At 42.4% G+C, this 23275-nt stretch overlaps 1 protein-coding gene across 2 annotated transcripts in view; it reads left to right on the top strand.

Moving 5' to 3' along the window:
• Positions 1–23275, top strand: part of rasa4 (RAS p21 protein activator 4) — a 264778-nt gene that overhangs the window by 164813 nt on the left and 76690 nt on the right. For both annotated transcript variants that reach the window (XM_073053736.1, XM_073053737.1), the window contains 3 exons: positions 457–538; positions 12531–12669; positions 19729–19816. In XM_073053736.1, the coding sequence (XP_072909837.1) occupies positions 457–538; positions 12531–12669; positions 19729–19816 (309 nt within the window). The remainder of the gene's footprint in view (positions 1–456; positions 539–12530; positions 12670–19728; positions 19817–23275) is intronic.

Genomic DNA, 23275 nt, shown 5'->3' with positions numbered 1-23275 from the left:
TTAGCCATTACTTCTCCATCCTAGTTCTCCACCGCATTCTGAACACTCCTCCATGCCTCAGATGTCCTGGGACATTGTGGAAGCACAATGGAAGAAATGCACATTGGCCTTTTGCCCTCTCCATGTAACTGGGCAATTTAGTTCTGTCATAGTGGTCCTGAGTCAGTTGTGTGGTCCATGTCAGGGACACACTATGCATTTCATTTTGTGACTTGTGCGAGCAAGACACATATTTATCAATGTTGTCAGTGATCAATTAAAACTATTCATATTTTAAGCTTTTTAAGATGACTTTATGTTTGTTTCTATTGTGGTTATCATTTAATAATTAAAATGCATTCAAGGTCCCAGCTATGACGATGGTCATTAAAACATGTCTGTGAACTGCTCTGAAAATGATCTGCACATGCAAAAGGCACTACATAAGTCCAAGTTAACTTTTGTCCTTCTTTTCAGAGACCTGGCCCGGAAGGATCTGAATGGAGCCTCGGATCCCTTTGTCAGAGTGCAGTACAATGGGAAGACCCAGGAAAGCTCTGTGAGTCCAGCCAGTTCCTTGGGATCCAATAATGGTGATTAAGGTTCTGTTCAGTATTGATCAGCATTGATCAGGTGCTAAAAATATGTGGTATATGTTTTTCAACTTGGATTTAGGCTCAAGTTAAGAGTTGAGAGTTGTCGATGTTGCTGATTTAGCCTCCACCAACCGACCGGAAGGCATGTGTAAATACAACAGTGCTAATAGTCTGCAAGATTAGTGCCATTTTAGCAAGATACACTTCCTGCCTCATATTTCAAATACGCCAAGTGATCCTGACATGTAAACTCCATCAAATTGTTTGAAATATTTCTCTGTCAAAATTGCCACTGTCACTGTCTGCTACTGTTTATAGAGTCATAGAGCACTACAGCACAGAAACAGGCCCTTTGTCCCATCTAGTCTGTGCTGAACCATTAACCTGCCATCCCATTGACCTGCACTCGGACCGTGGCCCTCCATACCCCTCCCATCCGTGTACCTATCCAGATTTCTCTTAAACGTTGAATTCGACCCTACATCCACCACCAGTACTGGCAGCTTATTCCACACTCTCAGCACCCTTCTGAACGAAGAAGTTCTCCCTCATGTTCCCCTTAAACGTTTCACTTTTCACCCTTAACCCGTGACCTCTAGTTGTAGTGTCACCCAACCTAAGTGGAAAAAGCCTGTTTGCATTAATCCTACCTATATCCCTCATCGTTCTGTAGCCTCTGTCAAATCTCCCCTCAATCTTCTATGTTCTATGGAATAAGGTCCTAACCTATTCAACCTTTCCCTATAACTCAGGCCTTAAAGTCCTGACAACATCTTTATAAATTTTCTCTATACTCTTTCAATCCTATCTTTCCTCTAGGTAGTCGACCAAAACGGCACACAATACCCCAAATTAGGTTTCACCGACGTCATAAACAAATTTCAACATGACATCTGAACTGCTGTGCTCAGTACATTGATTTATGAAGACCAGTATGCCAAAAGCTTTCTTTACAACCCTATCTACATAAAATAGTTTCTTGACACCACTTTCAAAGAATTATGGAGCTGTGTTTCCAGATACCTCAGTTCTTCCACTCTGTTCAGTGCCCTAACACTCACTGAGTAAGACCTGCCAAGGTTAGTCCTCCCAAAGTGCAGCATCTCAGACTCATCTGCATTTAATTCCTTTTGCCATTTTCCAGCCCATTTTTCCAGGTAGTCCAGATCCTGCTGCAAGCTTTGATAGTCTTCCTCGCTGTTCACTACACCCCCTGTCTTGGTGTCATCTGTAAATTTGCTGATCCAGTTTACCGCACTATCATCCAGATCATTGATATAGATGACAAACAACAATGGGCCCAACACTGATCTCTGCAGTGCACCATTAGTCACAGTTACAGGCCTCCCATCGGAGAAGCAACCATCTACTACCACTCTCTGGCTTCTTCCTCAAACCTAATGTCTAATCCAATATACTACCTCATCTTTGACCTTGTCAAAGGCATTGCTAAAGTCCATGTAGACAACATCCACAGCCTTTCCTTTGTCAACTTGAAAAACTCTATAAGATTGGTTAGACAGGATTTACTGCGCATGAAGCCATGTTAACTATCCCTAATCAGTCCCTGTCTATCCAAATGCTTATGTATCTGGTCCATTAGAATACAGTCCAATAACTTTCCCACTACTGATGTCAGACTCACCAGCCTATGATTTGCTGGCTATTCTTAAAGAACAGAACATTAGCTATCCTCCAATCCTCAGGAACTTCACCGGTGGCTAAGGATGTTTCAAATATCTCTGCTAGGGCTCCAGCAATTTCTGGAACATCTTGTCGGGCCCAGGGGATTTATCTATCCTAAGTTGCCTCAAGATATCAAACACCTCTTCCTTGGTAATCTATATAGAGTTTATAATCCCGCTGTTGCAATCTGTGTCCATCTCCTAAGTAAATAAATACAGGTGCAAAAAATCCAATTAAAGTTTCCTCCATCTCATTTGGCTCCACGTATTTATTATGTTATGAATGTACCACAGCTCTGAGGGGCCGAAGGGTGCGGGACCAGCCCCCTCCTTCCGGAGAATTGCAAGATCGCTATTAATACGGGTCTTGGACCCAGGAAATGAGAGACAATGCAACGGATTTGACCATTGTTCTTAGGGGCACCTGTGTGAATTGCAACTCTATAGTATGTGCCAGCTATCAGGGACATGGACACCCTCGGGCAATGTGGGGTGGGGATTGTATCACCCTACCTTGATTGACATTTACAAATCTGCCAGCCATGATAAAATGGAGACTGCAGGAGGCGGTACTCCAGCGACGCACCAGACGGAGACACCATCGCTCATCGCTCCCGTAAGGACGGGAAGCTGTTCGGGAGCCACGCGTGATTTGGTTCCCCTAGCTAGGGAATCGAGTGGCTAATAACCCCGAAAAGGATTCCGAACTGACAACGGGGAACTCACGTTCCCGATTCCACGATTTGAGTCCAACAAGCTGGCAAGTTTATTTTCTCTCTCCAACCCGTGAACACCCTGCGGTCCCTCAAACGGCTAAAAGCCTTCATGAACTGGCGAGACTTTTTATATTTCCATCGGACAATAGTTTTACCCCTAGACAAACGATAGAGTTACTTCGAATTGTTGATTATTACTATACCCACGCTTTAGATTGAGTATTGACGATGTATATTATCTGAATGTTTGTATTAACCTTACTTTTGTGCCCCTTTATAAATAAAAATGTTTAAAAATGGTACCATCAGACTTCAGCGGACCTCTCTATCTTTGCTGGTAAGTGACCCAATTATGGGGTTCATAACAATTACCACTCTGATCTTGAAGAGGACCAATTTTGTCCCTTGCTATCCTTTTGCTCTTAATATCTCTGTAAAACCCCTTAGGATTCTCCTTCACCTTGGTTTGCTAGGGCAACCTCATGTCTTCCTTTAGACCTCCTGATTTCCTTTTTAAGTATTGTCTTTCATTTCTTATTCTCCTCAAATACTTCATTTGTTCCTGCCTGCCAATAACTGCTATGCACCTCCTTTTTTTTCTTAACCAAGACTTCAGTATGTCTTGAAAACCAATCTATGTACGACTAAAACGCTCATGCTCTGTTTGTCTGTGACCACCAAGTAGCGCAAACGGTGCATTACAGCGGCACTTTTTTTGGCTAAATCGCCTTAAAATGCACTAACTTACAGAATGCAGGCAAAGTTCAGGGTCATATGTTGGTATAATATTGCTCACCCGTCAATCAACAGGCCCCGCTTTCCACAACCTGAGCCGATTCCAGCTTTTAATGGAAACCGCGAGGCGACACCACGACACTTGCGCACGGCCAGCCTCAGCAGCGCCTCACGATGCTCACAGGAGCCACACCAACCGGAGCAAAAGGGCCGGGCAGCTCTATTTCGAGTGGTCATGTTCCGCTAATCACCATCAGCTTGTGCAGGATTGGCACAGATCAAACTGCCACCCATCAATAAGAGATAATTAAATCCAATTGTAATGATGTACTTCGAGACACCCATCAAACCCTTTGCTGCAGTCAAAGGACAGTGGTGACTAGATCACGTCCATTTAGGAGAGCACCAACCACATCATCAAGAATAATCAGCATCCTGGAGGCTTTGGTGTTACTGCTTCATATCTTCTATCCAGCATTAAGGTAAAAAAATATGGTCAGCCTCATTATGCCGCGTGGAATGAGAAGGGGGACATTATGGTTAAGAAATGACGCCAAAGTCATCGGGAAGCAGCAAGGAGAGGGAGAGAACAAGAATCGGATGAGGCCAGGGCCACACGACTCCAGGATCAGAGACAAAGAACAAACAGCAGAAGAGATGAAGAGACGGGGGATAAAAAGGCTGCACGTCTCCAGAATGACAAAAACAGGCACAGAAGGAGGAGAGCGGAAGAGACAAAGGAGCAGAGAAATGCACGTCTCCAAGATCAGAGACAAACAACAAACAGCAGAAGAGATGAAGAGACAGCGGATGACAGGACTGCACGTCTCCAGAATGACAACGAGAGGCACAAGGGTGGCAGATCAACCAGAATTGTTGCCAACAGAAGTGTCCTTCATTAAACGAGGAGGAGCTATATTTGCCTTGCTACACGTCTTTCTTCTTTAATAAACTGAGTTTTCCTTCGTTAATTTCCAAAGCACATCACATCAGACTGCACTACCTTTCTCTCAAAGGGTGCCCCAACAGGTCACCTGGTTGTCTAGTGTTCCCTAAACCTGTTATCTTTACTTTTATTCTGTACTCTCAAAATTTCACTTTTGAAGACCTCCCACTTACCAAATACTCCTTTGCCAGAAAACAACCCGTCCCAATTCACACCTGCCAGATCCTTTCTGATACCATCAAAATTGGCCTTTCTCCAATTTAGAATCTCAATCCAGACCTATCCTTTTCCATAATTACCTTGATACTAATAGCATTGTGATCATTAGATGCAAAGTGTTTCCCCTACACAAACTTCAGTCACCTGCCCTGTCTCATTCTCTAAAAGGAGATCTACTCTCAGCAAGTGGTACTGATTAAGGAAACTTTCCTGAACACATTTGACAAATTCTTTCTCATCCAGCCCTTTTAAGTATGGAAGTCCTAGTCAATATATGGAAAGTTAACATCACCTACTATCACAACCTTATGTTTCTTACAACAGTTTGCGATCTGAATACAAATTTGCTTCTCTAAATCCCCTGGACTGTTGGGTTGACTATAATATAATCCCATTAAACTCAATCACATTCTGTGCCATCTATGCATTAGTAATTAGTAATTCAGCTAAATTCTAGCCTGTTGTGGAATGTTTTCTATCCGTTTCATTGTTAAATTTCAACACCTTTGCAATGCCTGTTTTTTCAGTGACAATACTCAGCTGATGCTGAATGATATTATGAATGAGGTTTGTGCTTTATAATATTATTGAAATGCAAAAGAACTGAGGATATTTCTCATATTTCTTCAGACAAGCCATGAGCTTAATTCTGCAGTAGCATGTCCTGTTATAGAATAGGACCCAAAACATGTCACCCACAGTCCTCTTACAACACAAATCAAATGTATTCTTTTGGAAGGTCTCATTAGCCAATTCCATTTGTGTAAAGACACTTAACATTGCCCTGAGTCTGCAATCTTCACTGTCCACAATCCAGTCTTCAAAGACTAGTTTACTTCCCTGTTTATTCTTTGTGGCAAGTTTAGTTGCCAATGCCCACTATTCGATTAGTGTGTCCCCGTCCTCACTAAGGAGAAGATACTTCAAGCTAACAAAGTAGTTTAAAACGCAATTTATTTATTTTCAGTGATACATGTTTAAATCCAGACAACATTCTTCAAACACATTTAAAGCTCACAGAAGGTTTATATCTTATAAAATACTTCCAAATTAGAAATCATTTCTAAAACACAATATATTTCCAAAACACAGGTACAATTTCTATAAACTTAAAAGACAACAGTGCAGACAAATGAATTGTCTGTTGCAGAAATCAAAGACAGAGGAATGGATTCTAGTTCACCTTGTGTGTCTGTCATTCTTCTTGATGGTCTTTAACCTTTACTAAAAAGCCTGAACTGCTCCCTACTTGTTGCTTTGCCACTTGGGTGACTTCACATGTATATGATAGTTCCTCAGATACCCTTTTTATACAAACGGTCTAAAGGCTGCTTGGAAACAGGGTTCCCAGTTACCCACAATTAATGCTGTGGGTACACAAACCTTCCAACTTATTAACACATTTGATATGCTAAGTGATATTACTCATCTGGTGTGCAAGCTTCCTTGAACTAAATAACTAAGCTAGCTTGTCTGTTTGAAAGACGCCCGACTAACGTATCCATTCGCTTATTCTGCACCTCTTGAGATGTCAGTCCAGCCGCAGTGACCCAACATCCTGCTTTCTATAGACAGTGCATCTGTTTGCAAAGCTGCCCTTTCAACGTCAAACTGATTATTGCTCGCCATTTACGCTGAAGACTGGCTCCCGTATACAACCAGCAGCTAAACAAAGAATACTAGTAGAAAGTTTGTCTTATTCAAAAACAACCCTTTGATCTCTAGAAGTGCCAGCTGCTGTGATTTGAAAGCCAAGCTTGCCAATGAAGAAGAGGCCCCCTAGCCCTGGAAGCGAATATCCATCCCATCATAAAGCACCATTTTATACACTTCTTTGCGTGCTGTCCAGTTGTTGGTTAGTTCTTTCAGCTGTAAGTCCAGTTCGTATCCATACAAGTTAGTGTTGGTTTAACCCCTTCAGATAGTCACTTGTGCCATTCCACCTTTACCTCAACCATCAGTTCTACGTTGTAAGAATGCCTGCACATTTGCAATGGATCAGACTCTCTGTTTCACAGTATGTCAGTTTCCAGGGCATTCCTATCTGCTTCCTTTCTTCTCCAGAGTAGTACAACTGTTTATAGGTCTGTAAAGTGGATAGCTGAGTTCTCACATTGATACTGACTAGGTGTTGAATGTGTGACCTTCATTCACTCAGGTTTGCAGCATTCGTCTTTCTCTCTCTTCCTATCTCCCCATCTCTATTGCTATCTCAATGCCTATCTCTATCTCTGTCTCCATCTCTCTATCTCCCTCTCTCCGACTCACTCCATCTCCATCTCCTCCCCCTCTCCGTCGCTCACCCGCCCCTCCCCCCAGAGTCTGTCAGGATACTTGACATCTCTCTGGATGCTACACCTACTCAATCAGTCCAGTCTAGACCCTGGACCTTTCTTCCATATCTGATGAAATAGACTCAGTATTGTCATAGGATCTAACAAAAATCACGAACCATTCTGAGCTATTCTGAAAAATAACCCAAGTGAGCTTTTCAAGGTTTTTTTTTGCCGTTGCAATTACTTCCACTTTTTTTAATGACTGTTACATTTACTTTTAGATCGTGGTAACCGCTTCCTTTTGCATGAAAACTCCTTTTTTAACTTCTACCTTTGCTTGTGGTGCTTCGCCTGATTCCTTCAAATATTCAAAGATCTTCTTCAGTATTTAAAACTATTGATGCATTATCATGAATCCATTAATAAGGATCTCTAACATCCTGTGTTTTTGCCACTGTAGCATCACACTGTGAGTAGGAGTCACGTAGGAGTTGTGTGCAACATCTGTGTAGGAGTTGTGCTTATCCAATTTTGCTGGCTCTCATTTACATTCAATTGAACATATCCATGTGACAGATCTGATCCAGTAAAATCCTACCATCCTCTGCCTTCTTCACTAAATCTATATTCAATAGATGACATTTGGTTATCATCTGCCTTGTTCAATGTCACCTTAGAGTTGAGGGCTTGCCCACTTTCACTCCTGTTACCCATGCTCGCCAGGCTTCTGTTGCACACCTCCACCTGGCTCTTCTACACTTTTAGGACAGGTCGATGATTACTGTATTGTGTCTGGCTTATCTAATTATCTGTAATACTGTGCACATCTTTCCAATACTGCAGGATGTCTAGTGATCTTGAAGCATCCACGTCTCTTTCCAGTCTAATTTCAATTCCTGGAACTAGTGTTAGCCAATCAATGTTTATCCATGAATAATGTCAGCTGTTGACTTTACTTGCTGACTGTTGTAGATCGGTGAACTTTTCGCCTGACTCAACATCTTCGCAGAATATATTTTCAGGTTCACTGTGCAACTCATTGCTATGCTCAGCTGAACTTAGCTATGTATGCATGTCCATCATTGGGTAATCTATTGTCATGTCAGTGCTCATGTCAACACACTGACCACTTAACCATTCTCTTGAAGTCACTGATGCTGCCTGGTCTGCTGAGTTCCTCCAGCATTTTGTGTGTGGTCATTGTGCTTCCCACCATGGCTTGTGCTCACTTAAGTACGACATAAACCCAATTTCTTATTATCCTTATTAATTTCAGTACTGCCTAGACTTCCTCTTTCTGGCTTCTTACTATAAAAACTTCCTCTCTGTGGAAAAAAAATCACATGACTCAAGTTGTTTTGATTCCCTACTTTGGCTTTAGACTTGAATGCTGAGCAGATGTGACCTTTTCCTGGTAATTAAAACATCTTGCTGTTTTAATCTGACATTTATATTGTCATGGATGGTTCATATTACATCTGTGACAGCTAGTCATGCCATCTTCACCCACGTACTTTTGTTTCTATTTTGGAACTCTGGCCACTGATATCATTGCACAACTGTAAACTGACACCGTGTTTCTGCCTGGCTCTACCTGAAATTCTTACGCAGTGTTGAGAAGCTTTGCTAGGTTGCTTTCTGAATCAAAAGGGTTGCGGTATGAAGACAGGGTGAGCACGTTAGGCCTGTACTCGTTGGAATGTCAATGTTGAGACATAAGATTCTGAAGGACAAAAAAAAATAGTCTACTGGAAAAACTCAGTGAGTCAAACAGCATCTGTGCGAGGAACAGAACTGTTGATGTCTTGGATCAAAACCTTGCATCAGTTTGGAATTGGTGCAGAGTTCTGACACGAAGTGTTGAAAATAACTTTCTTCCCATGGAAATGATGAAGCCTTATGATGGGATGGATGTTCCTCCCACTGGGTTCCTGCAGCAGAATGTGTGTTGCCCCAGAATCTAGAATTTGCCGTCTCTTGTGTCTCCAGGTTCTGAGGGAGAGGGACAGGGCTGATGCTGAGAAGGTGTTTCTGCTATTGGTTAATCTGGTATCCAGAACCAGGGGAGCAAAGTTTCAGATTAAGGGGTTTCCAATTTCTGAGTTGAGGTATAACTTCTTTCCCCAGGGAAATGGGATTTTTTTGGAATTCTTTACCACAGAGAGCTGTGGGGATCGATTGAATAGATTCAAGGTGGAAATAGACAGACATCTTAATTACAAAGGAGTCAGAAAAGTTGTGAAGGAGACTTACTTACTGCCCATTAACTACTGGCATTTAGGGCAGAAATGGAAGTACTCCATCTCTGGCGGTGTTCAGGGTTTCCTTCATCATGTTGGTAGCTTCCTCTCAATTTTCACTACTGTCAGTCATGCAAGTCCCAGGTAGAGACATAGGAATACCATCACACTCAGATGCAGAAGGATTCTTCATTACAGTTTCCATAACAGTTTTGTTTATCCAGTCAGGATTGTTAGCCCTGAGCTGAACCCCCAATCCTGGAGGACTGGTGGATCACTATTAGTCTCTCCTCTACCCTTTGACCTGTTTGGCATGCATGCCCCTACCAAGAGCCAAAGCATAAAGACCTCACTTCAGCCAGCATAGCTCTCCAGGTCATTGAGGCATGCAAGCCTCCAACCCATGACCAGGTTGTAGTCCTCTTGGCGGAAGAGAAGGAGAGAGAGTTGGCAGTGGTGTTGAGTCCAAGCTTGGAAAAGTCTTGATCTTATCAAGGATACATAATGCCTATGAGTTGGCTCTTTAGAGCAGCATGTGATTGGGTCTACTAGGAGAAAGGCAGTTCTGGACTGGGTGTGGTGTAATGAACCAGATTTTATTAGGAAGCTTAAGGTAAAAGAACCCTTAGGAGATAGGGATCATAATATGATAGAATTCATCCTGCACTTTGAGAGGGAGAAGTCAAGTGTATTTGTGTATCAGTGGAGCAAAGATAATTTACAGAGGCATGAGAGAGAAGCTGGCCAAAGTTGATTGGAAGGGGACACTGGCAGGTATAACAGCAGAACAGCCATGCCTGGAGTTTCTGGGGCAATTGGGAAGGCACAGGATAAACACTGTACATCTCAAAGATGAAGCAGTATTTTAAAGAGAGGATGAGGCCTTGGCATAAAAGCAAAAGGGAGGTTGTATAATATAGCAACAATTAGTGGAAGTTAGAGGGTTGGGAAGCTTTTAACAATCAACAGAATGCAACTGGAAAATAAAAGCAAGGATATGATGTTGAGACTTTGTAAGGCATTGGTCAGACTATGCTTGGAGCCATGTGACCATTTTTGGGCCTCTTGTCTAAGAAAAGAGGTACTGGCATTGGAGAGGATGCACAGGAGGTTCACAAAAATTGTTCCAGGAATGAAAGAGTTAATGTATTAGGAGCATTTGGTGGCTCTGGGCCTATAGTCACTGGATTTTAGAAGAATTGGGGAGGGGGTGTTCTCATTCCAACATATCAAATATTGAAAGCCTAAATAGAGTGGATGTGGAAAAAATACTTCCTATAGGATCAGAAAGCACAGCCACAGAACAGAGGGATGGCCATTTGGAACAGAAATGTGAAGGTATTTCTTTAGCCAGAGAGTGGTGAATCTTTGAAATTCATTGCCCTGGATGGCTGTAAAGGCCAAGTCATTGAGTATATCTTAAGTGGAGGTTGATACGTTCTTGGTTAGTCAGGGTGTCAAAGGCCACAGGGAGAAGGCAGGAGAATGGGGTTGACAGGGATACTGCATATATCAGCTATGGAGAAATGGCAGAGCAGATTCGATGGGCCAGGTGACCTAATTCTGCTCCCAAATCTTATGGTCTCATGGTCTAAGGAGTTGACTGACCTACCTCCAGTCCTGTTACTTATGTCCTTTGTTCTTGTACTCATTGCCATCTCCTTGGGCAACCTGATTTTGCAGACAAGGTCAATAGTGACATTCTGTGTGCTTAATAACTGATTGAATTTGCTTTTTGATTAAAACACAAACTTGCCACACCACACACGATCCAAAGGCGCTGTGCTGGGACAGGTCCTTCATTGAGATGTTATACTGGTTGACAGGTTCACCTCATTCTGATTCGTGATTCCAAATCTATAATATTTCACAATTTTGGAAATTTCTGCAGTGTTTGTACAGCTTCACCAAAGAAAGTTTGCTATTGTGCTGAATGTTTGGGAGCATAACAGCTTTCTTACACAGTTGTGGCAAATTCTTACATCGCCTTTAATTTCCACTGTTATTTGATATGACGAGTATTTCCATGTGTTCTGTGTATGACCAAAATGCTTATGGAACTGAAAGGTTTTAAACGTAAGTCCAAGCAGCCATTGTGATCTGTTTTCTCTCTTGTGGTGACACAGTTTATGCTTGAGGACCATCATGCTGCTATTTCTCCAGTGCTTAACTGTTCAACCCTGTACCGTACACGTTGTGGCAAATGCTCATGTGAAGTCAAAGTTAAAACAAGTTATCAAGAGCTTCCAGACTGGTCCCATGAGCTGTTCACTCATGTTCATTGCCAAGCTTGGAGACTGCTAATATTTCATTTGTGTTGCCAGTTTTTAGTACATGTATGTGTACAATCTCAGTGGCAAACTTCAGTGATGCTTCTGGCAGAGAAAGGTCAGATAATTTAAAGGGGCATATCAGATGAAGGGCTGAAGCCTGTTGGAATGTCCTCTGGGTGCATAGATTCCAGGACGTGACTTCCTGGCTTTGTGCCTTTCTCACCCATACCTATATTGCATCAATATTTTTAAAATCAGTAAACAAAAGAACGAGAGAAAATGGGCAAAAATACACTTTTTTTAATACCTCTATCATTTTATTTGTGGAAAAACCTCAGATAAGTTTTAAGGAGACTAATTTTTAATGCCTGGAAAATTAAGGTTTGCCAAGCCTTGAAGGAGTCTGGTTGAATAAGTTCCCAATGATTTTTCCAAATTCTCTGCTGTGTTTATGTACAAGTCAGTATGACTGGGAGAAAATTATATGCCTCGAATTTGTAGCTTGAGGAAAATGAAAATTTAAATAATTCACAATAATATGATTTAACTACCAGTTTGATTGCCACTATTTCTCATTGTGCTCTCTGCCATTTAGCATTTATAATATAAACAATTGTGCAGATGATGGAAATCCAAAATAAAAATAGAAATCATCTGGAAAACACATTAGGTCCAGCAACATTTATGGAGAGAAGAAATAGCATTAATTTTTCAGGTCAGCCTGAAACATTCACTCCTCAGCTGCTCTTGAACTTGCTGATGACTTACAGCATTTTTAGTCCATTTGATTAACAGCAAGTAGCTGGGTACGTAGGTACTGCTCAAGTGAAATCTTCTGAGACTGAGTTTTTGTTTTTCTTTGTAGGTTGTGAAAAAATCCTGTTACCCCCGTTGGAATGAGGTCTTTGATTTTGCCCTGGACGATGCTGTGACTGAGAACACCTTGTACGTGGAGGTGTGGGACTGGGACCTAGTCAGTAAAAATGACTTCCTGGGAAAGGTAGGTAATACTTGAGGTACACCTGGCTTCGAGCTTGAGGTTACTCCTCCTATGTGTGTTGAGAACCCTCAGTAATATTGATATTCTGATGATCTGGAATAAAAGTCACAAACTGCAATTCAAGGAGGGATTGTCACACTGGATGATTTTAGTTCTGACACTGCATTTGAACACAGCCATCTCCTCCAGGCAGCAATGAGATAACATTCAAGCAATGTGACATAGCTTTGACAATCAAGGAATAAATTATTGGCCAGGAGACCATTGAGAATGCCTTGTTCTTCATTAAAATAGTGGGGCAGGATATTTGATGTCTTCTTCAAAGGGTAGCAGTGGGAAGAAGTTGAACATTTCTCCAGAGGTGTACCTCTCTGCCACTACTGTGCCAACTAGATTATAAATTAGCAGGTCAGGCAGCCTATGTTGGAGGGGAATAACCAGTTGACTTCACCAGGACTTGGCCTGAAACATCGGCTCAGATTCAAAATCGGATTTAATATCGCTGGCATATGTGGTGAAACTTGTTGTTTTGCAGCAGCAGACAGTGCAATACATGATAATGAAAAATAACAGTGAGAAATATATATAAACAAATAAATTAAATTAGTGTAGAAAGAGAGCAATTAAAGAAAAAACTTGTGATATAGTGTACATGGGTTCATTGTCCATTCAGAAATCTGATGGCAGAGAGGAAGAAGTTGTACTTAAACCATTGAGTATGTGTCTTCAGGCTCCTGTACCTCCTCCTCGATGGTGGCAATGAGAAGAGGGCATGTCCTGTGTGATGGGAGTCCTAAATGAAGGATGCCACCTTTCTGAGACATTGCTTTTTGAAGATCTCCTTGATACTGGGGAGGCTTGTGTCCATGACAGATCTGGCTGACTGCAACGTTCTAAAGCTTTGCCTGATTCGCTGCAGTAGCCCCTCCATACCAGGCTGTGATGCAACCAGTTAGAATGCTCTCTGTGGTACACCTGTAGAAATTTGCTAGAGTCTTTGGTGATATGCCTAATTCTCCTCAAACTCCTAATGAAATATAGCCATTGTCATGCCTTCTTTGAAATTGCAACAATATGTTGGGCAGAGGATACACTAAATCTTCAGAGATGTTGTTACCCAGGAACCTGAAACTGCTCACCCTGTCCACTCCTGATCTCTTGATGAGGACTGCTGTGTATTCCCCTCATTTCCCCTTCCTGAATTCCACAAACAATTTCTTGGTCTTACTGATAGTGAGTGCAAGGTTGTTGTAGTGACCCCATTCACCCAGCTGATCTATCTCACTCTTGTACGCCTCCTCATCAGCATCTGAAACTCTGCCAACAATACTTGTGTCATTAGCAAATTGATATGTGGTGTTTAAGCTGTGCCTAGCTACACAGTTGTGGGTGTAGAGAGTGGAGCAGTGGGCTAAGCACACATCCTTGAGGTGCACCAGTGTTGATTGTCAGCGATTTCTGATCTGCACTGTCTAGTCTCCTGATGAGGAAGACCCTTCAAAAGATGCTGCCTGACTGGGATTTTGTGTGTGTTGCCAAAGATTTCCAGCATCTGCAGAATTATTGTGTTTATGAACTAGATTGTAAAAGCAGTCCCTGCATTATAATCTGGTCTCAGTTTTATAAATTTCACTCCTTTGAATATATGCTACACCCTCTATTAAAATGTCCAAACTCTGGTTTGTAAAATCTAGCCTCTGAATTATAAATTCCATCCTCTGGATCTTAAAATCTAATTTCTGGACTATAAATTCCAGCTTCTGATTAGAGCTCAAATTCTAAGGTGAAAGTGCTTCCACTGAGACACAGTTGATGTTTGTACTTCATACAGATTTTGTTTATTCTGGATAACGTATGATAGTACAGCATTAAGAAGCTTTTATTCTTGTGGCTTTGAATCAGTTCCCAGTTCTTCCTCTTTTGACTTCTAATGGTGGTTAGCAGTCCAACTTAAAGGTGTATTATCACCACTAACTGAACTGGAGTGTGGTGTAGAGAGCTGGGAAATATAACTCTAACTAGTTCTTTACTACATGGATTATTTCCTTGTGTGTCAGCACTGCCTAGTGGCACCTTCCTAGGTTGTGCTATGGAAAACATCAGAGTCCATACAGGGAGACTCTCTCTCCATCAGAGCAATGACCATCAGCCCATTGACTCACTCCTCTAGGATAGGATAGAACCATAACTCATCTATCATTTGGGAGACCAACCAAGGAAGAGCTGTATTTCCATTTTTATCTAAAGTCCGTTAGTGAAGAAGTGCTGCAACATAGTGTGGACAGCGAAAGATCAACTGGTTCACTAAGGATGCCCTGTTGCTGGCCTTCATCTCCTGAAGATAATGTATGCAAAATTTAAGGATATTCAGTCATTATCACTTCATAATCCAAATAGATTTGATTGCCTCCATGGACCTTGTGTGTTGAATATTTTTGTTCTGTAAGACAGCTGTTCTTGGTCTCCTGTGGAACTTTGCTACGTGGGAATTGGCCGTGCGTTGCACTTCACGGACTGCCTCTCAAAACTGTGTGCCACTGCAAAGCTTCTAGTTTGACAACGATGTTTCTAAGATTCATGACATTATACAGGAATATTTCCATTAATTCAGCGTATTAATGATTCAGACGACACCAAAGTGCCTCACTTCCACAGATGTACTTCTGAAGTGCATCCAATATTTGCAGTTATCTAAACAGCACTTGAAGTGGGATTTAAAACATTAATTGAATGTTGCAAACATTGTGCAAAGTTTAGCATAAAGAAAACCTGTAAGTCTGAAACAAATGACAGAGATACACAAATGGATCTATTGTGCGTAAAGGAGATGAAGAGATTAATGATGTCCTCCTTAACATTTAGCTGATACAGAAATTAACTATTATCAAACACTCATGAAACTAGTACAGGCAATTCCTAATGCAGCAATTGGCATTAGGAATTCAGTGGCCACATCATTCACTACCTCCTATACCTAACGAAGTTGCCACTAAGTGTGTGTTCATGGTCTTCAGTTGCTGTAGCTCACCCACTTCAAGGTTCAACATGTTGTATGTTCAGTGATGTTCTTCTGAACACCACTGTTGTAATCTGCGATTATTTGAGTTACTGTCACCTTCTTGGTAGCTTGAACCAGTCTGGTCAATCTCCTCTGTGTTCTCTCTTTAACAAAACATTTTCACCCACAGAATTACCGCTCACTGGATTTATTTTTGTTTTACACACCATTCCCTGTAAACTCTATATCATAAATGAAAATCCCAGGCGATCAGCAGTTTCTGAGGTACTCAAAGCACAATGTCTGGCAGCAACAATCATTCCACGGTCAAAGCCACTTAGATCATATTTCTTCCTCATTCTGACATCTGGTCTGAACAACAACGGAACCTTTTGATCTTGTCTGCATGCAGTTATGTATTGAGTTGCTGCCACATGATTGGCTGATTAGATATTTGCGTTAATGAGCAGGTGTGCAGTTGTACCTAATAAAATGGGCACTGAGTTTATAACGGCAAGAGCTCGGTCACCCTGTGTGTGACTGCAGACTGGACTATAATCAGAAAGATCAGACCAAGTTCACAAATAAAAAATGAAAATATATGATGCTATTCTTAATAAGTATTTTATAATCTATGTTTCACATTAAAACTTATTTCCAATTGGTTTTGATTTACATCGGCTGAAACCCGGTCTTTCTTTGGAGTGTGTTTTTTGGAACAAGGATGATCCCAGGAATTAATGGCTTGGCGTATGAAGAGAGTTTGATGTCTCTGTGTGATGACGTTCAGAAGAATGAAAGGGAGATCTGTCGGCTACTAAGATGCCTGGATAGAGTGCACATAGAGAGGATGCTTCCAATAGATTAGTTTGGCTGGTTGAGTGGTATCACAACAACAACCTTACGCTCAACATCAACAAGGTTAAGAAATTGATGGTGGACTTCAGAAAGGGAATGTTGGGAGAACAGACACCTGCTCTCACTGAGGGAGCCAGCAGTGGTGAGCAACTATAAGTTCCAGGGTGTCAACATCTCTGAATGTTTGTCCTGGGCCCAATGTGTTGATGCAATTAGAAGAAGGCAAAAGAGGGGCTCTCTTTCATAAGGGGTTTGAAGAGATTAGTCATGTCACCAAATACTCCAGCAGATTTCTACAGATGTACCATGGCGAGCATTCTGACTGGTTGCATCATTGTCTAGTATGAAGGCACCATGCACAGGGTAGGAAAGAAGCTGCAGAGGGTTGTAAACTTGTCCAGCTCCATCATGGACGATAGTCTCCCCACCATCAAGGACATCTTCAAAAGGTAATGCCTTAAGAAGGAAGCATCCATCGTAAGGACTGTCACTATCCAGGACATGCCCTCTTCTCATTACTACTGTCAGGGAGGAGGTAAAGAAGCCTGAAGACACACAATCTCAGGAACAGCTTCTTCTCCTCTGCCCTTTGATTTCTGAGATGTCCATGAACTCAGGAACGTAATCTCACCATTGCGTTCTCATTTTGCACTAATTATTTATTTTTATATAGATTTCTTATTATAATTTATTGTAGCTTTTTGTGGTTGGACTGAACTGCTGCCGCAAAACAACAAATTTCACAACTTATCTCAATGATTCTGAATCTAATTAACACATACGGAAATCCTGAAGGAGGGCCTCGTCCCAAAACGTTGACTGTTTATTCATCTCCATAGATGCTGCCAGACCTGCTGAGTTCCTCCAGTTTTTGTATGTGCTGCTCAGGATTTCCAGCTCTTGTGTTTCTGATTCTGATTCTTGTTCTAGTAGGAGAGTCTAGGAGTCTACCACAGCCTCAAAATAAAGGGATGTCTCTTTAAAACTGAGATGAGGAGGAATTTCTTCAGCCAGAGGGTGGTGGAATTCATACCAATGCAGGGCTGTGGGGGTCAAGGCGTTGGTAATATTTAACACAGGAAACTGATAAGTTCTTGGGTGGTAAGAGGTTCAGGGTTACAGAAAGAAGGTAGGAGAATGGGGTTGAAAATAATTAGCCATGCTTGAATGGTGGAGCAGACTTGGTGGGTCAAATGGAATAATTCAGCTTGCATTTCTTATGTCTAAATCTGCATTGAAATGAGTGAGGAAAATAGACATGTCCGTGTTTAATTTGTCCTTAAAATGACGAGGAGAGGAAAAAGTGTCAACTCTACAATGATGTACCTGCAAAGAACATGTATCAATAATTCTGAATGTGTTGCCTGGATGTTGGCAAGGTAGGCATTCATTGCCTTTCCTTAACGATCCTTGGGAAAGTGGTGATGGGCAAACATTTTGAAAACTAGGTGATCGTCTTGACCATTGAAAAGGACAGTTCAGTGTCAAAATCTTTGAAGTTATGTATTGACCTGACCAAGCGAAGTTCCATTGCTGAAAGATATCGGGTTGTATCATGTGGGCGTGAGCCCACAACCTGGCTCTCCCCTTTACCAGGATGCTGCCTGGATGAGAGAATGTGTCTTATAAGGAAAGGCCAAGCAAGCTAGGACTTTTCTCTTTGGAATGAAGGAGAAGAAGAGGCAGCTTGATAGAGACACAGTATATGAAATTCTAAGAGGTAACGATAGAGTGGGTAGCCAGTGCCTTTTTCCCAGGGTGTCATCCTTTTAAGGTGAGTGGAGGAATGTTTAGGGGAAATGTCGGCGAGATTTTTTTGTGCTCATTTCTTGGAGCTCAATGCTGTGGCTGGTGGTAGAGGCTGATAGATTAGGGACATAACAAATATTGAAAGACCTGGAAGATATGGAGAGGATATTTCCAATAGTGGGAGAGTCCAGGACCGGAGGCAGAGCCTCACAGTAGAGAGTTGTCCCTTTAGAACAGATGTGAGGAGAAATTTCTTTAGCCAGAGGGTGTGACTCTGTGGAATTCATTGCCACGATGGTTGTGGACACCAAGTCATTGGCTACATTTAAAGCAGGGGTTCTTGATTAGCAAGGACATCATAAGTTACAGGCATAAGGCAGGATAATGGGGTTGAGAGGGAAAATAAATTAGCCATGGTCGGATGGTGAATCAGATTCGATGGACTGAATGGCCTAATTCTGCCTCTGTATCTTATGGTATTATGGCTTTTGAACAATTAAGAGGCTCTTGGATGGATGAAAGAAAAATGGAGGGTTTTGGGCTATGTAGGAGGGAAGAGTTAGATTGACTGTGGAGTGGGTTAAAAGGTCGACACAACATTGTAGGCTGAAGGACCCATACTGTGCCATTCTGTTCTATGTTCCATGTTCCCTACATCGGTACAGTCTAGGTTCAGTTGGGCTGGCCTCCCACTTTGCTAGGGGTAGATGACTTCATCTTCCTCGTGTATTGCAGCACTGCGTATTCTTAGCTAGAGCATTAAGTACCTAAGAGCCACTTGACCCCACTGAACTATTGCCAAAGTGACTGAGAAATCCGTTTGCCTCCAGGTGCTTCCACTGTTACTGACCAGCACCTCTCAGATTCTCCCATCTCTGTCAGTTCTCTCACCCTCTCCTAAACTCAGTTTCTTTTCCACCTTCACTACCTCAAGGTGGCATATGGGATGGTACGGTAGCCTGGTGGCTAGCACAACACTTTACAGTACCAGCAATCGGGTTCAATTCCTGCCGCTGCCTGTAAGGAGTTTGTACGCTCTCCCTGTGATTGCATAGATTTCCTCCGTGTGCTCTGGCTTCCTCTCACTGTCTAGAGACAATGGTCCAAAGATTACCAGGTCATTCCAAATTGTCCGATGATTAGGTTAGGATCAAACTGGGGGATTGCTGGATCGTGTGGCTCGAGGGACGGAAAGGGCCTTTTCCGAGCTGTATCTCGATAACTAGATAATAAATAACTGTACTTTGCTCATAAATTGCCGGTACCTAGAACGTTTGAACATGGAGATCAGAGAGAGAGGGCCAACTCCACCACACACTGCACTGTGGGCCTAAGCAAAACGCAGGAGACCTTTCAGGAGGCTGACCCACTTAGTCTCAGCGCCCCTAACCTAAATGACCAGCATGTGGTTTAGTGGACTGGGGCTTCATGGACATCTTTTCTCTCCTCTCCAGGTAGCCTTCAACATTAACAAGCTGCAGGTGATTCAGCAGAAGGAAGGCTGGTTCCTGCTGCTTCCCGATAAGGCACGAAGGAGCGAAACTGAGTAAGCCATCTGTTCTCATTCCTTTATTCCAAAAGAAAAGAAAGGATAAACTTGTTTTCACACCTGCCTTGTGCTCTCCTGACATCCTTTGATGTTGTTGTTTAGTTGGAGCCCGACTCTTTGTGACCTCATTGACCACGGGGCCCATAGGGTTTTCATGGCAAGATACGGAAGTAGATTGCCAGACCTTTCTTCCGCACAGATACTGCTGCTGCCCAGGTTGGGATCCGGCTGGGTTTGAACTCAGGACCATCTGCCTTGAAGTCCGGTTCTGATGCCACTTGACATCCTAGCACATCCCACAGTCATGAAGTGTGTGATGTATAGACACTGAAACCTAGGAAATGCAGGAAACAGGGCATGGTATGATCCTATAAAGAGCACTGAAACAATGAGAAAGTGGTCTTCCCTCGTCACATGGATTGCGATGTTAATACGTGCTGGGATTCCTGGAAGAATTCCACTGTTTTTTATCGAGTCCCCTCTGGTTATCTGAGAGGCACCGCCTCTCATGAGAGAGGTGTCACTTCTGATAGTGCAGCACTCACTCAGTATTGTGAGGGGTTCTCAACCTGGGGTCCATGGACCTCTTGCTTAATAATATTGATCCATGGCATAAAAAACGTTGGGAACCCCTGCACTAGAGTGTGAGCCCATGTTTTGTTCTGGAGTTGAAATTGAACCAACAACCCTCTGGCTGAGGCAGCAAATAAAAAAGTTCTTTGCAGAACATTAGTCTAATGTGAGAAATCGCATGGATCTGTGGAGATGCAAGTTCACATAGATCACCTGCAGTCAGGCTCATTGTTGAGGTGAGTTCGTGCACAAGAGGTTAAGAAGCTGCTGCTTTCAGAGTGGATTTAAGACCAAAGCCCTAGATATTGGGCAAAAAGGGGCAGATGGAATACAGTGTTGGGAAATGTATGGTAGTACATTTTGGTATAAGGAACAATGACATGGACTATTATTTAAATGGGGAGAAGGTTCAAACATCAGAGATGCAGAGGGACTTAGGAGTCCTCATGCAAGACTCCCAGAAGGTTAACATACAATTGAGTCTGTGGTAAAGAAGGCAAATGCAATGTTGGCATTTATTTCAAGGGGAGTAGAATATAAAAGCAAGGAGATAATGCTGAGCCTTTATAAGACACTAGTTAGGCTGCACTTGAGAGTATTGTCAACAGTTTTGTACTCCATATCTCAGAAAGGGTGTGTTGTCATTGGAGTAGTCCAGAAGAGGTTCACAAGGATGATTCCTGTAATGTAGGGGTTAACATACGAGGAGAGTTTGGCAGCTTTGGGCCCATACTCACGGGAATTTAGAAGAACGCAGGGAGATCTCATTGAAACCTACTGAATGTTGAATGGACCAGATAGGGCGGATGTGGAGAGGATGTTTCCTTTGGTGGGGTATCCAGAACTAGAGGGCACAGCCTCAAAATTGAGGGGTGACCTTTTAGAACAGAGGTAAGGAGGATTTTTTTTAGCTAGAGAGTAGTGAATCTATGGATTACTCTGCTGCAGACTAGGGTGGAGACCAAGTCGATGGGTATACTTAAGGTGGAAGTTGATAGTTTCCTGATCAGTCAGGGTATCAAAGGGTATGGCAAGAAGGCAGGTGTATGGGAATAAGTTGGATCCAGGATCAGCAGAGCAGATTCGGTGGGCTGAATGGCTTAATTCTGCTCCTATGTCTTATGGTCTTACATTTGAACAAATCCCGGGCGAGGAGGATTGGTGCTGGAATCTTGCCATTGTAGACCAGGAAACTGAGGGAGGACAGGAGTGATCAGATCAGCAGAAGCACTGAGGATAGAGATTCTCCCAAACCTTCACTCAGTGGAAAATGTTGATGTTTTTTTCAATGCATTGAAGCACAGCCAAGGTCTTTAGCTGGCATACTTCATTTCTCTCTGAGTCAGCTGTTGATTGGCGCAAGCAAAGGCCGAATTCACACCCAGTACTGAGCCTTGTTAGTATGAATGCAATGTGCTGAAATTGCTAGACTGAGCTGCTGTAAAGGACATCTACAGAGAAGGTCAGGAGCAAGGTATTCGGGGCAACATGAATTTTACTTCTTCATGTGGGCTCTGAAAGAATTTTTCCTGATCCTGCATATAATTTCAGTGTCTGCCTTCTACTCTCTCACGAGTGTCTACGGGCATTAATAAGGATTCCTCCCCAGATTCAGGCCCGAACACAATGGTAGCAGAACTGAGATGGTCCAGTCAACACCTCCATTTCAGTCCTGCTGCTGCTCAGATCACACCAGGAAAAGGAGATTAAAAATTCCCTCAGAATTTCCACACTCACCAGGATTCACTCACTAGAGTGAGGAAGCTCTTAAGGAACATATATTCTAGCAGAAACCAGTTGGGTAGAATGGTTTGATTTCCACACTCACCAGGATTCACTCACTAGAGTGAGGAAGCTCTTAAGGAACATATATTCTAGCAGAAACCAGTTGGGTAGAATGGTTTGATTCTCTACTGTAGATTCTATGTAAAGTGATGGAAGAAGGTTTGGGTGGGAGAGTTGTGTGCGGCATATATTCTGGAACTTATATGGGAAATTTGTCAAATGGATCATCTTTCAGTGTGCCCTCTTGCTTGAAGTACTGTCAATGTTATGAGGTTTTTCTAAAACTCTGTATGATGCTATTGTTGCACAAATTCAATGATTCAAAATACATTTATTATCAAAGTATGTATGCAGTGTACAACTCTGAGATTTGTTGTCCCACAGACAGCCATGAAACAAAGAAATTACAATGGAACTCATACAAAGAAAAATATCAAACAACGTGCAAAACAAATCACACAAATGGGAAAAAGACGAGCGAATAACACACAGAACATCAAACATCAAACTGCGAAATTATTTGAAATAGTCTAGGAACGTTCAGTCTAGTTCAATTTAGTGCTGTGTCGTTCTTTAACTATAGGCCACAGCAGACAAAATGGCACAAAATAGGAATTTTAAAAAGTACCCAGAAACCAGAACACATACAACGTGATCTGCAGAGTCCTCTAAAAACAAGTCCAATCCAATCAAACCTTGCCCAAGCCCCAAGACTCCTGCGCCTTCCTCTGGCAGCAGTGAGCAAGCGGGAGAGAGAGACTGGTCAAATGCAGGCAGGAGACACTGAACGCCTGCTCACCTTCCACTTTCACCCTCGTCGATTTCAATCCTGCTCGACGCTTTAATTGTTGAGCTCGTCGTGAATTGGAACCGGTCGTGTGTTCGTGCTCCGCCATTAGACACGCTCCATTCAAAGCCATGCCGAATTCTCTCAGAGCCAGACCGCTCAGTGGACCCAAAAGCACATTATCAAAATGTAAATTACAGGCTCCAATCACACCAGATTAGTAGTAGAAGTATATCTAAAAGAAGAAGTAGTTTCATGAACTGCCTGCAGGTTATCATTGTTGGTTGCGTTGGTCGTGGGCGCCATCTTGC

This window comes from Hemitrygon akajei, chromosome 8 (genome assembly GCF_048418815.1).
Source record: "Hemitrygon akajei chromosome 8, sHemAka1.3, whole genome shotgun sequence".
NCBI classification, from domain to species: Eukaryota; Metazoa; Chordata; class Chondrichthyes; order Myliobatiformes; family Dasyatidae; genus Hemitrygon; species Hemitrygon akajei.
The sequence above is the reverse complement of the archived record's forward strand: the minus strand, read 5'-3'. Positions and strand labels throughout refer to the sequence as shown.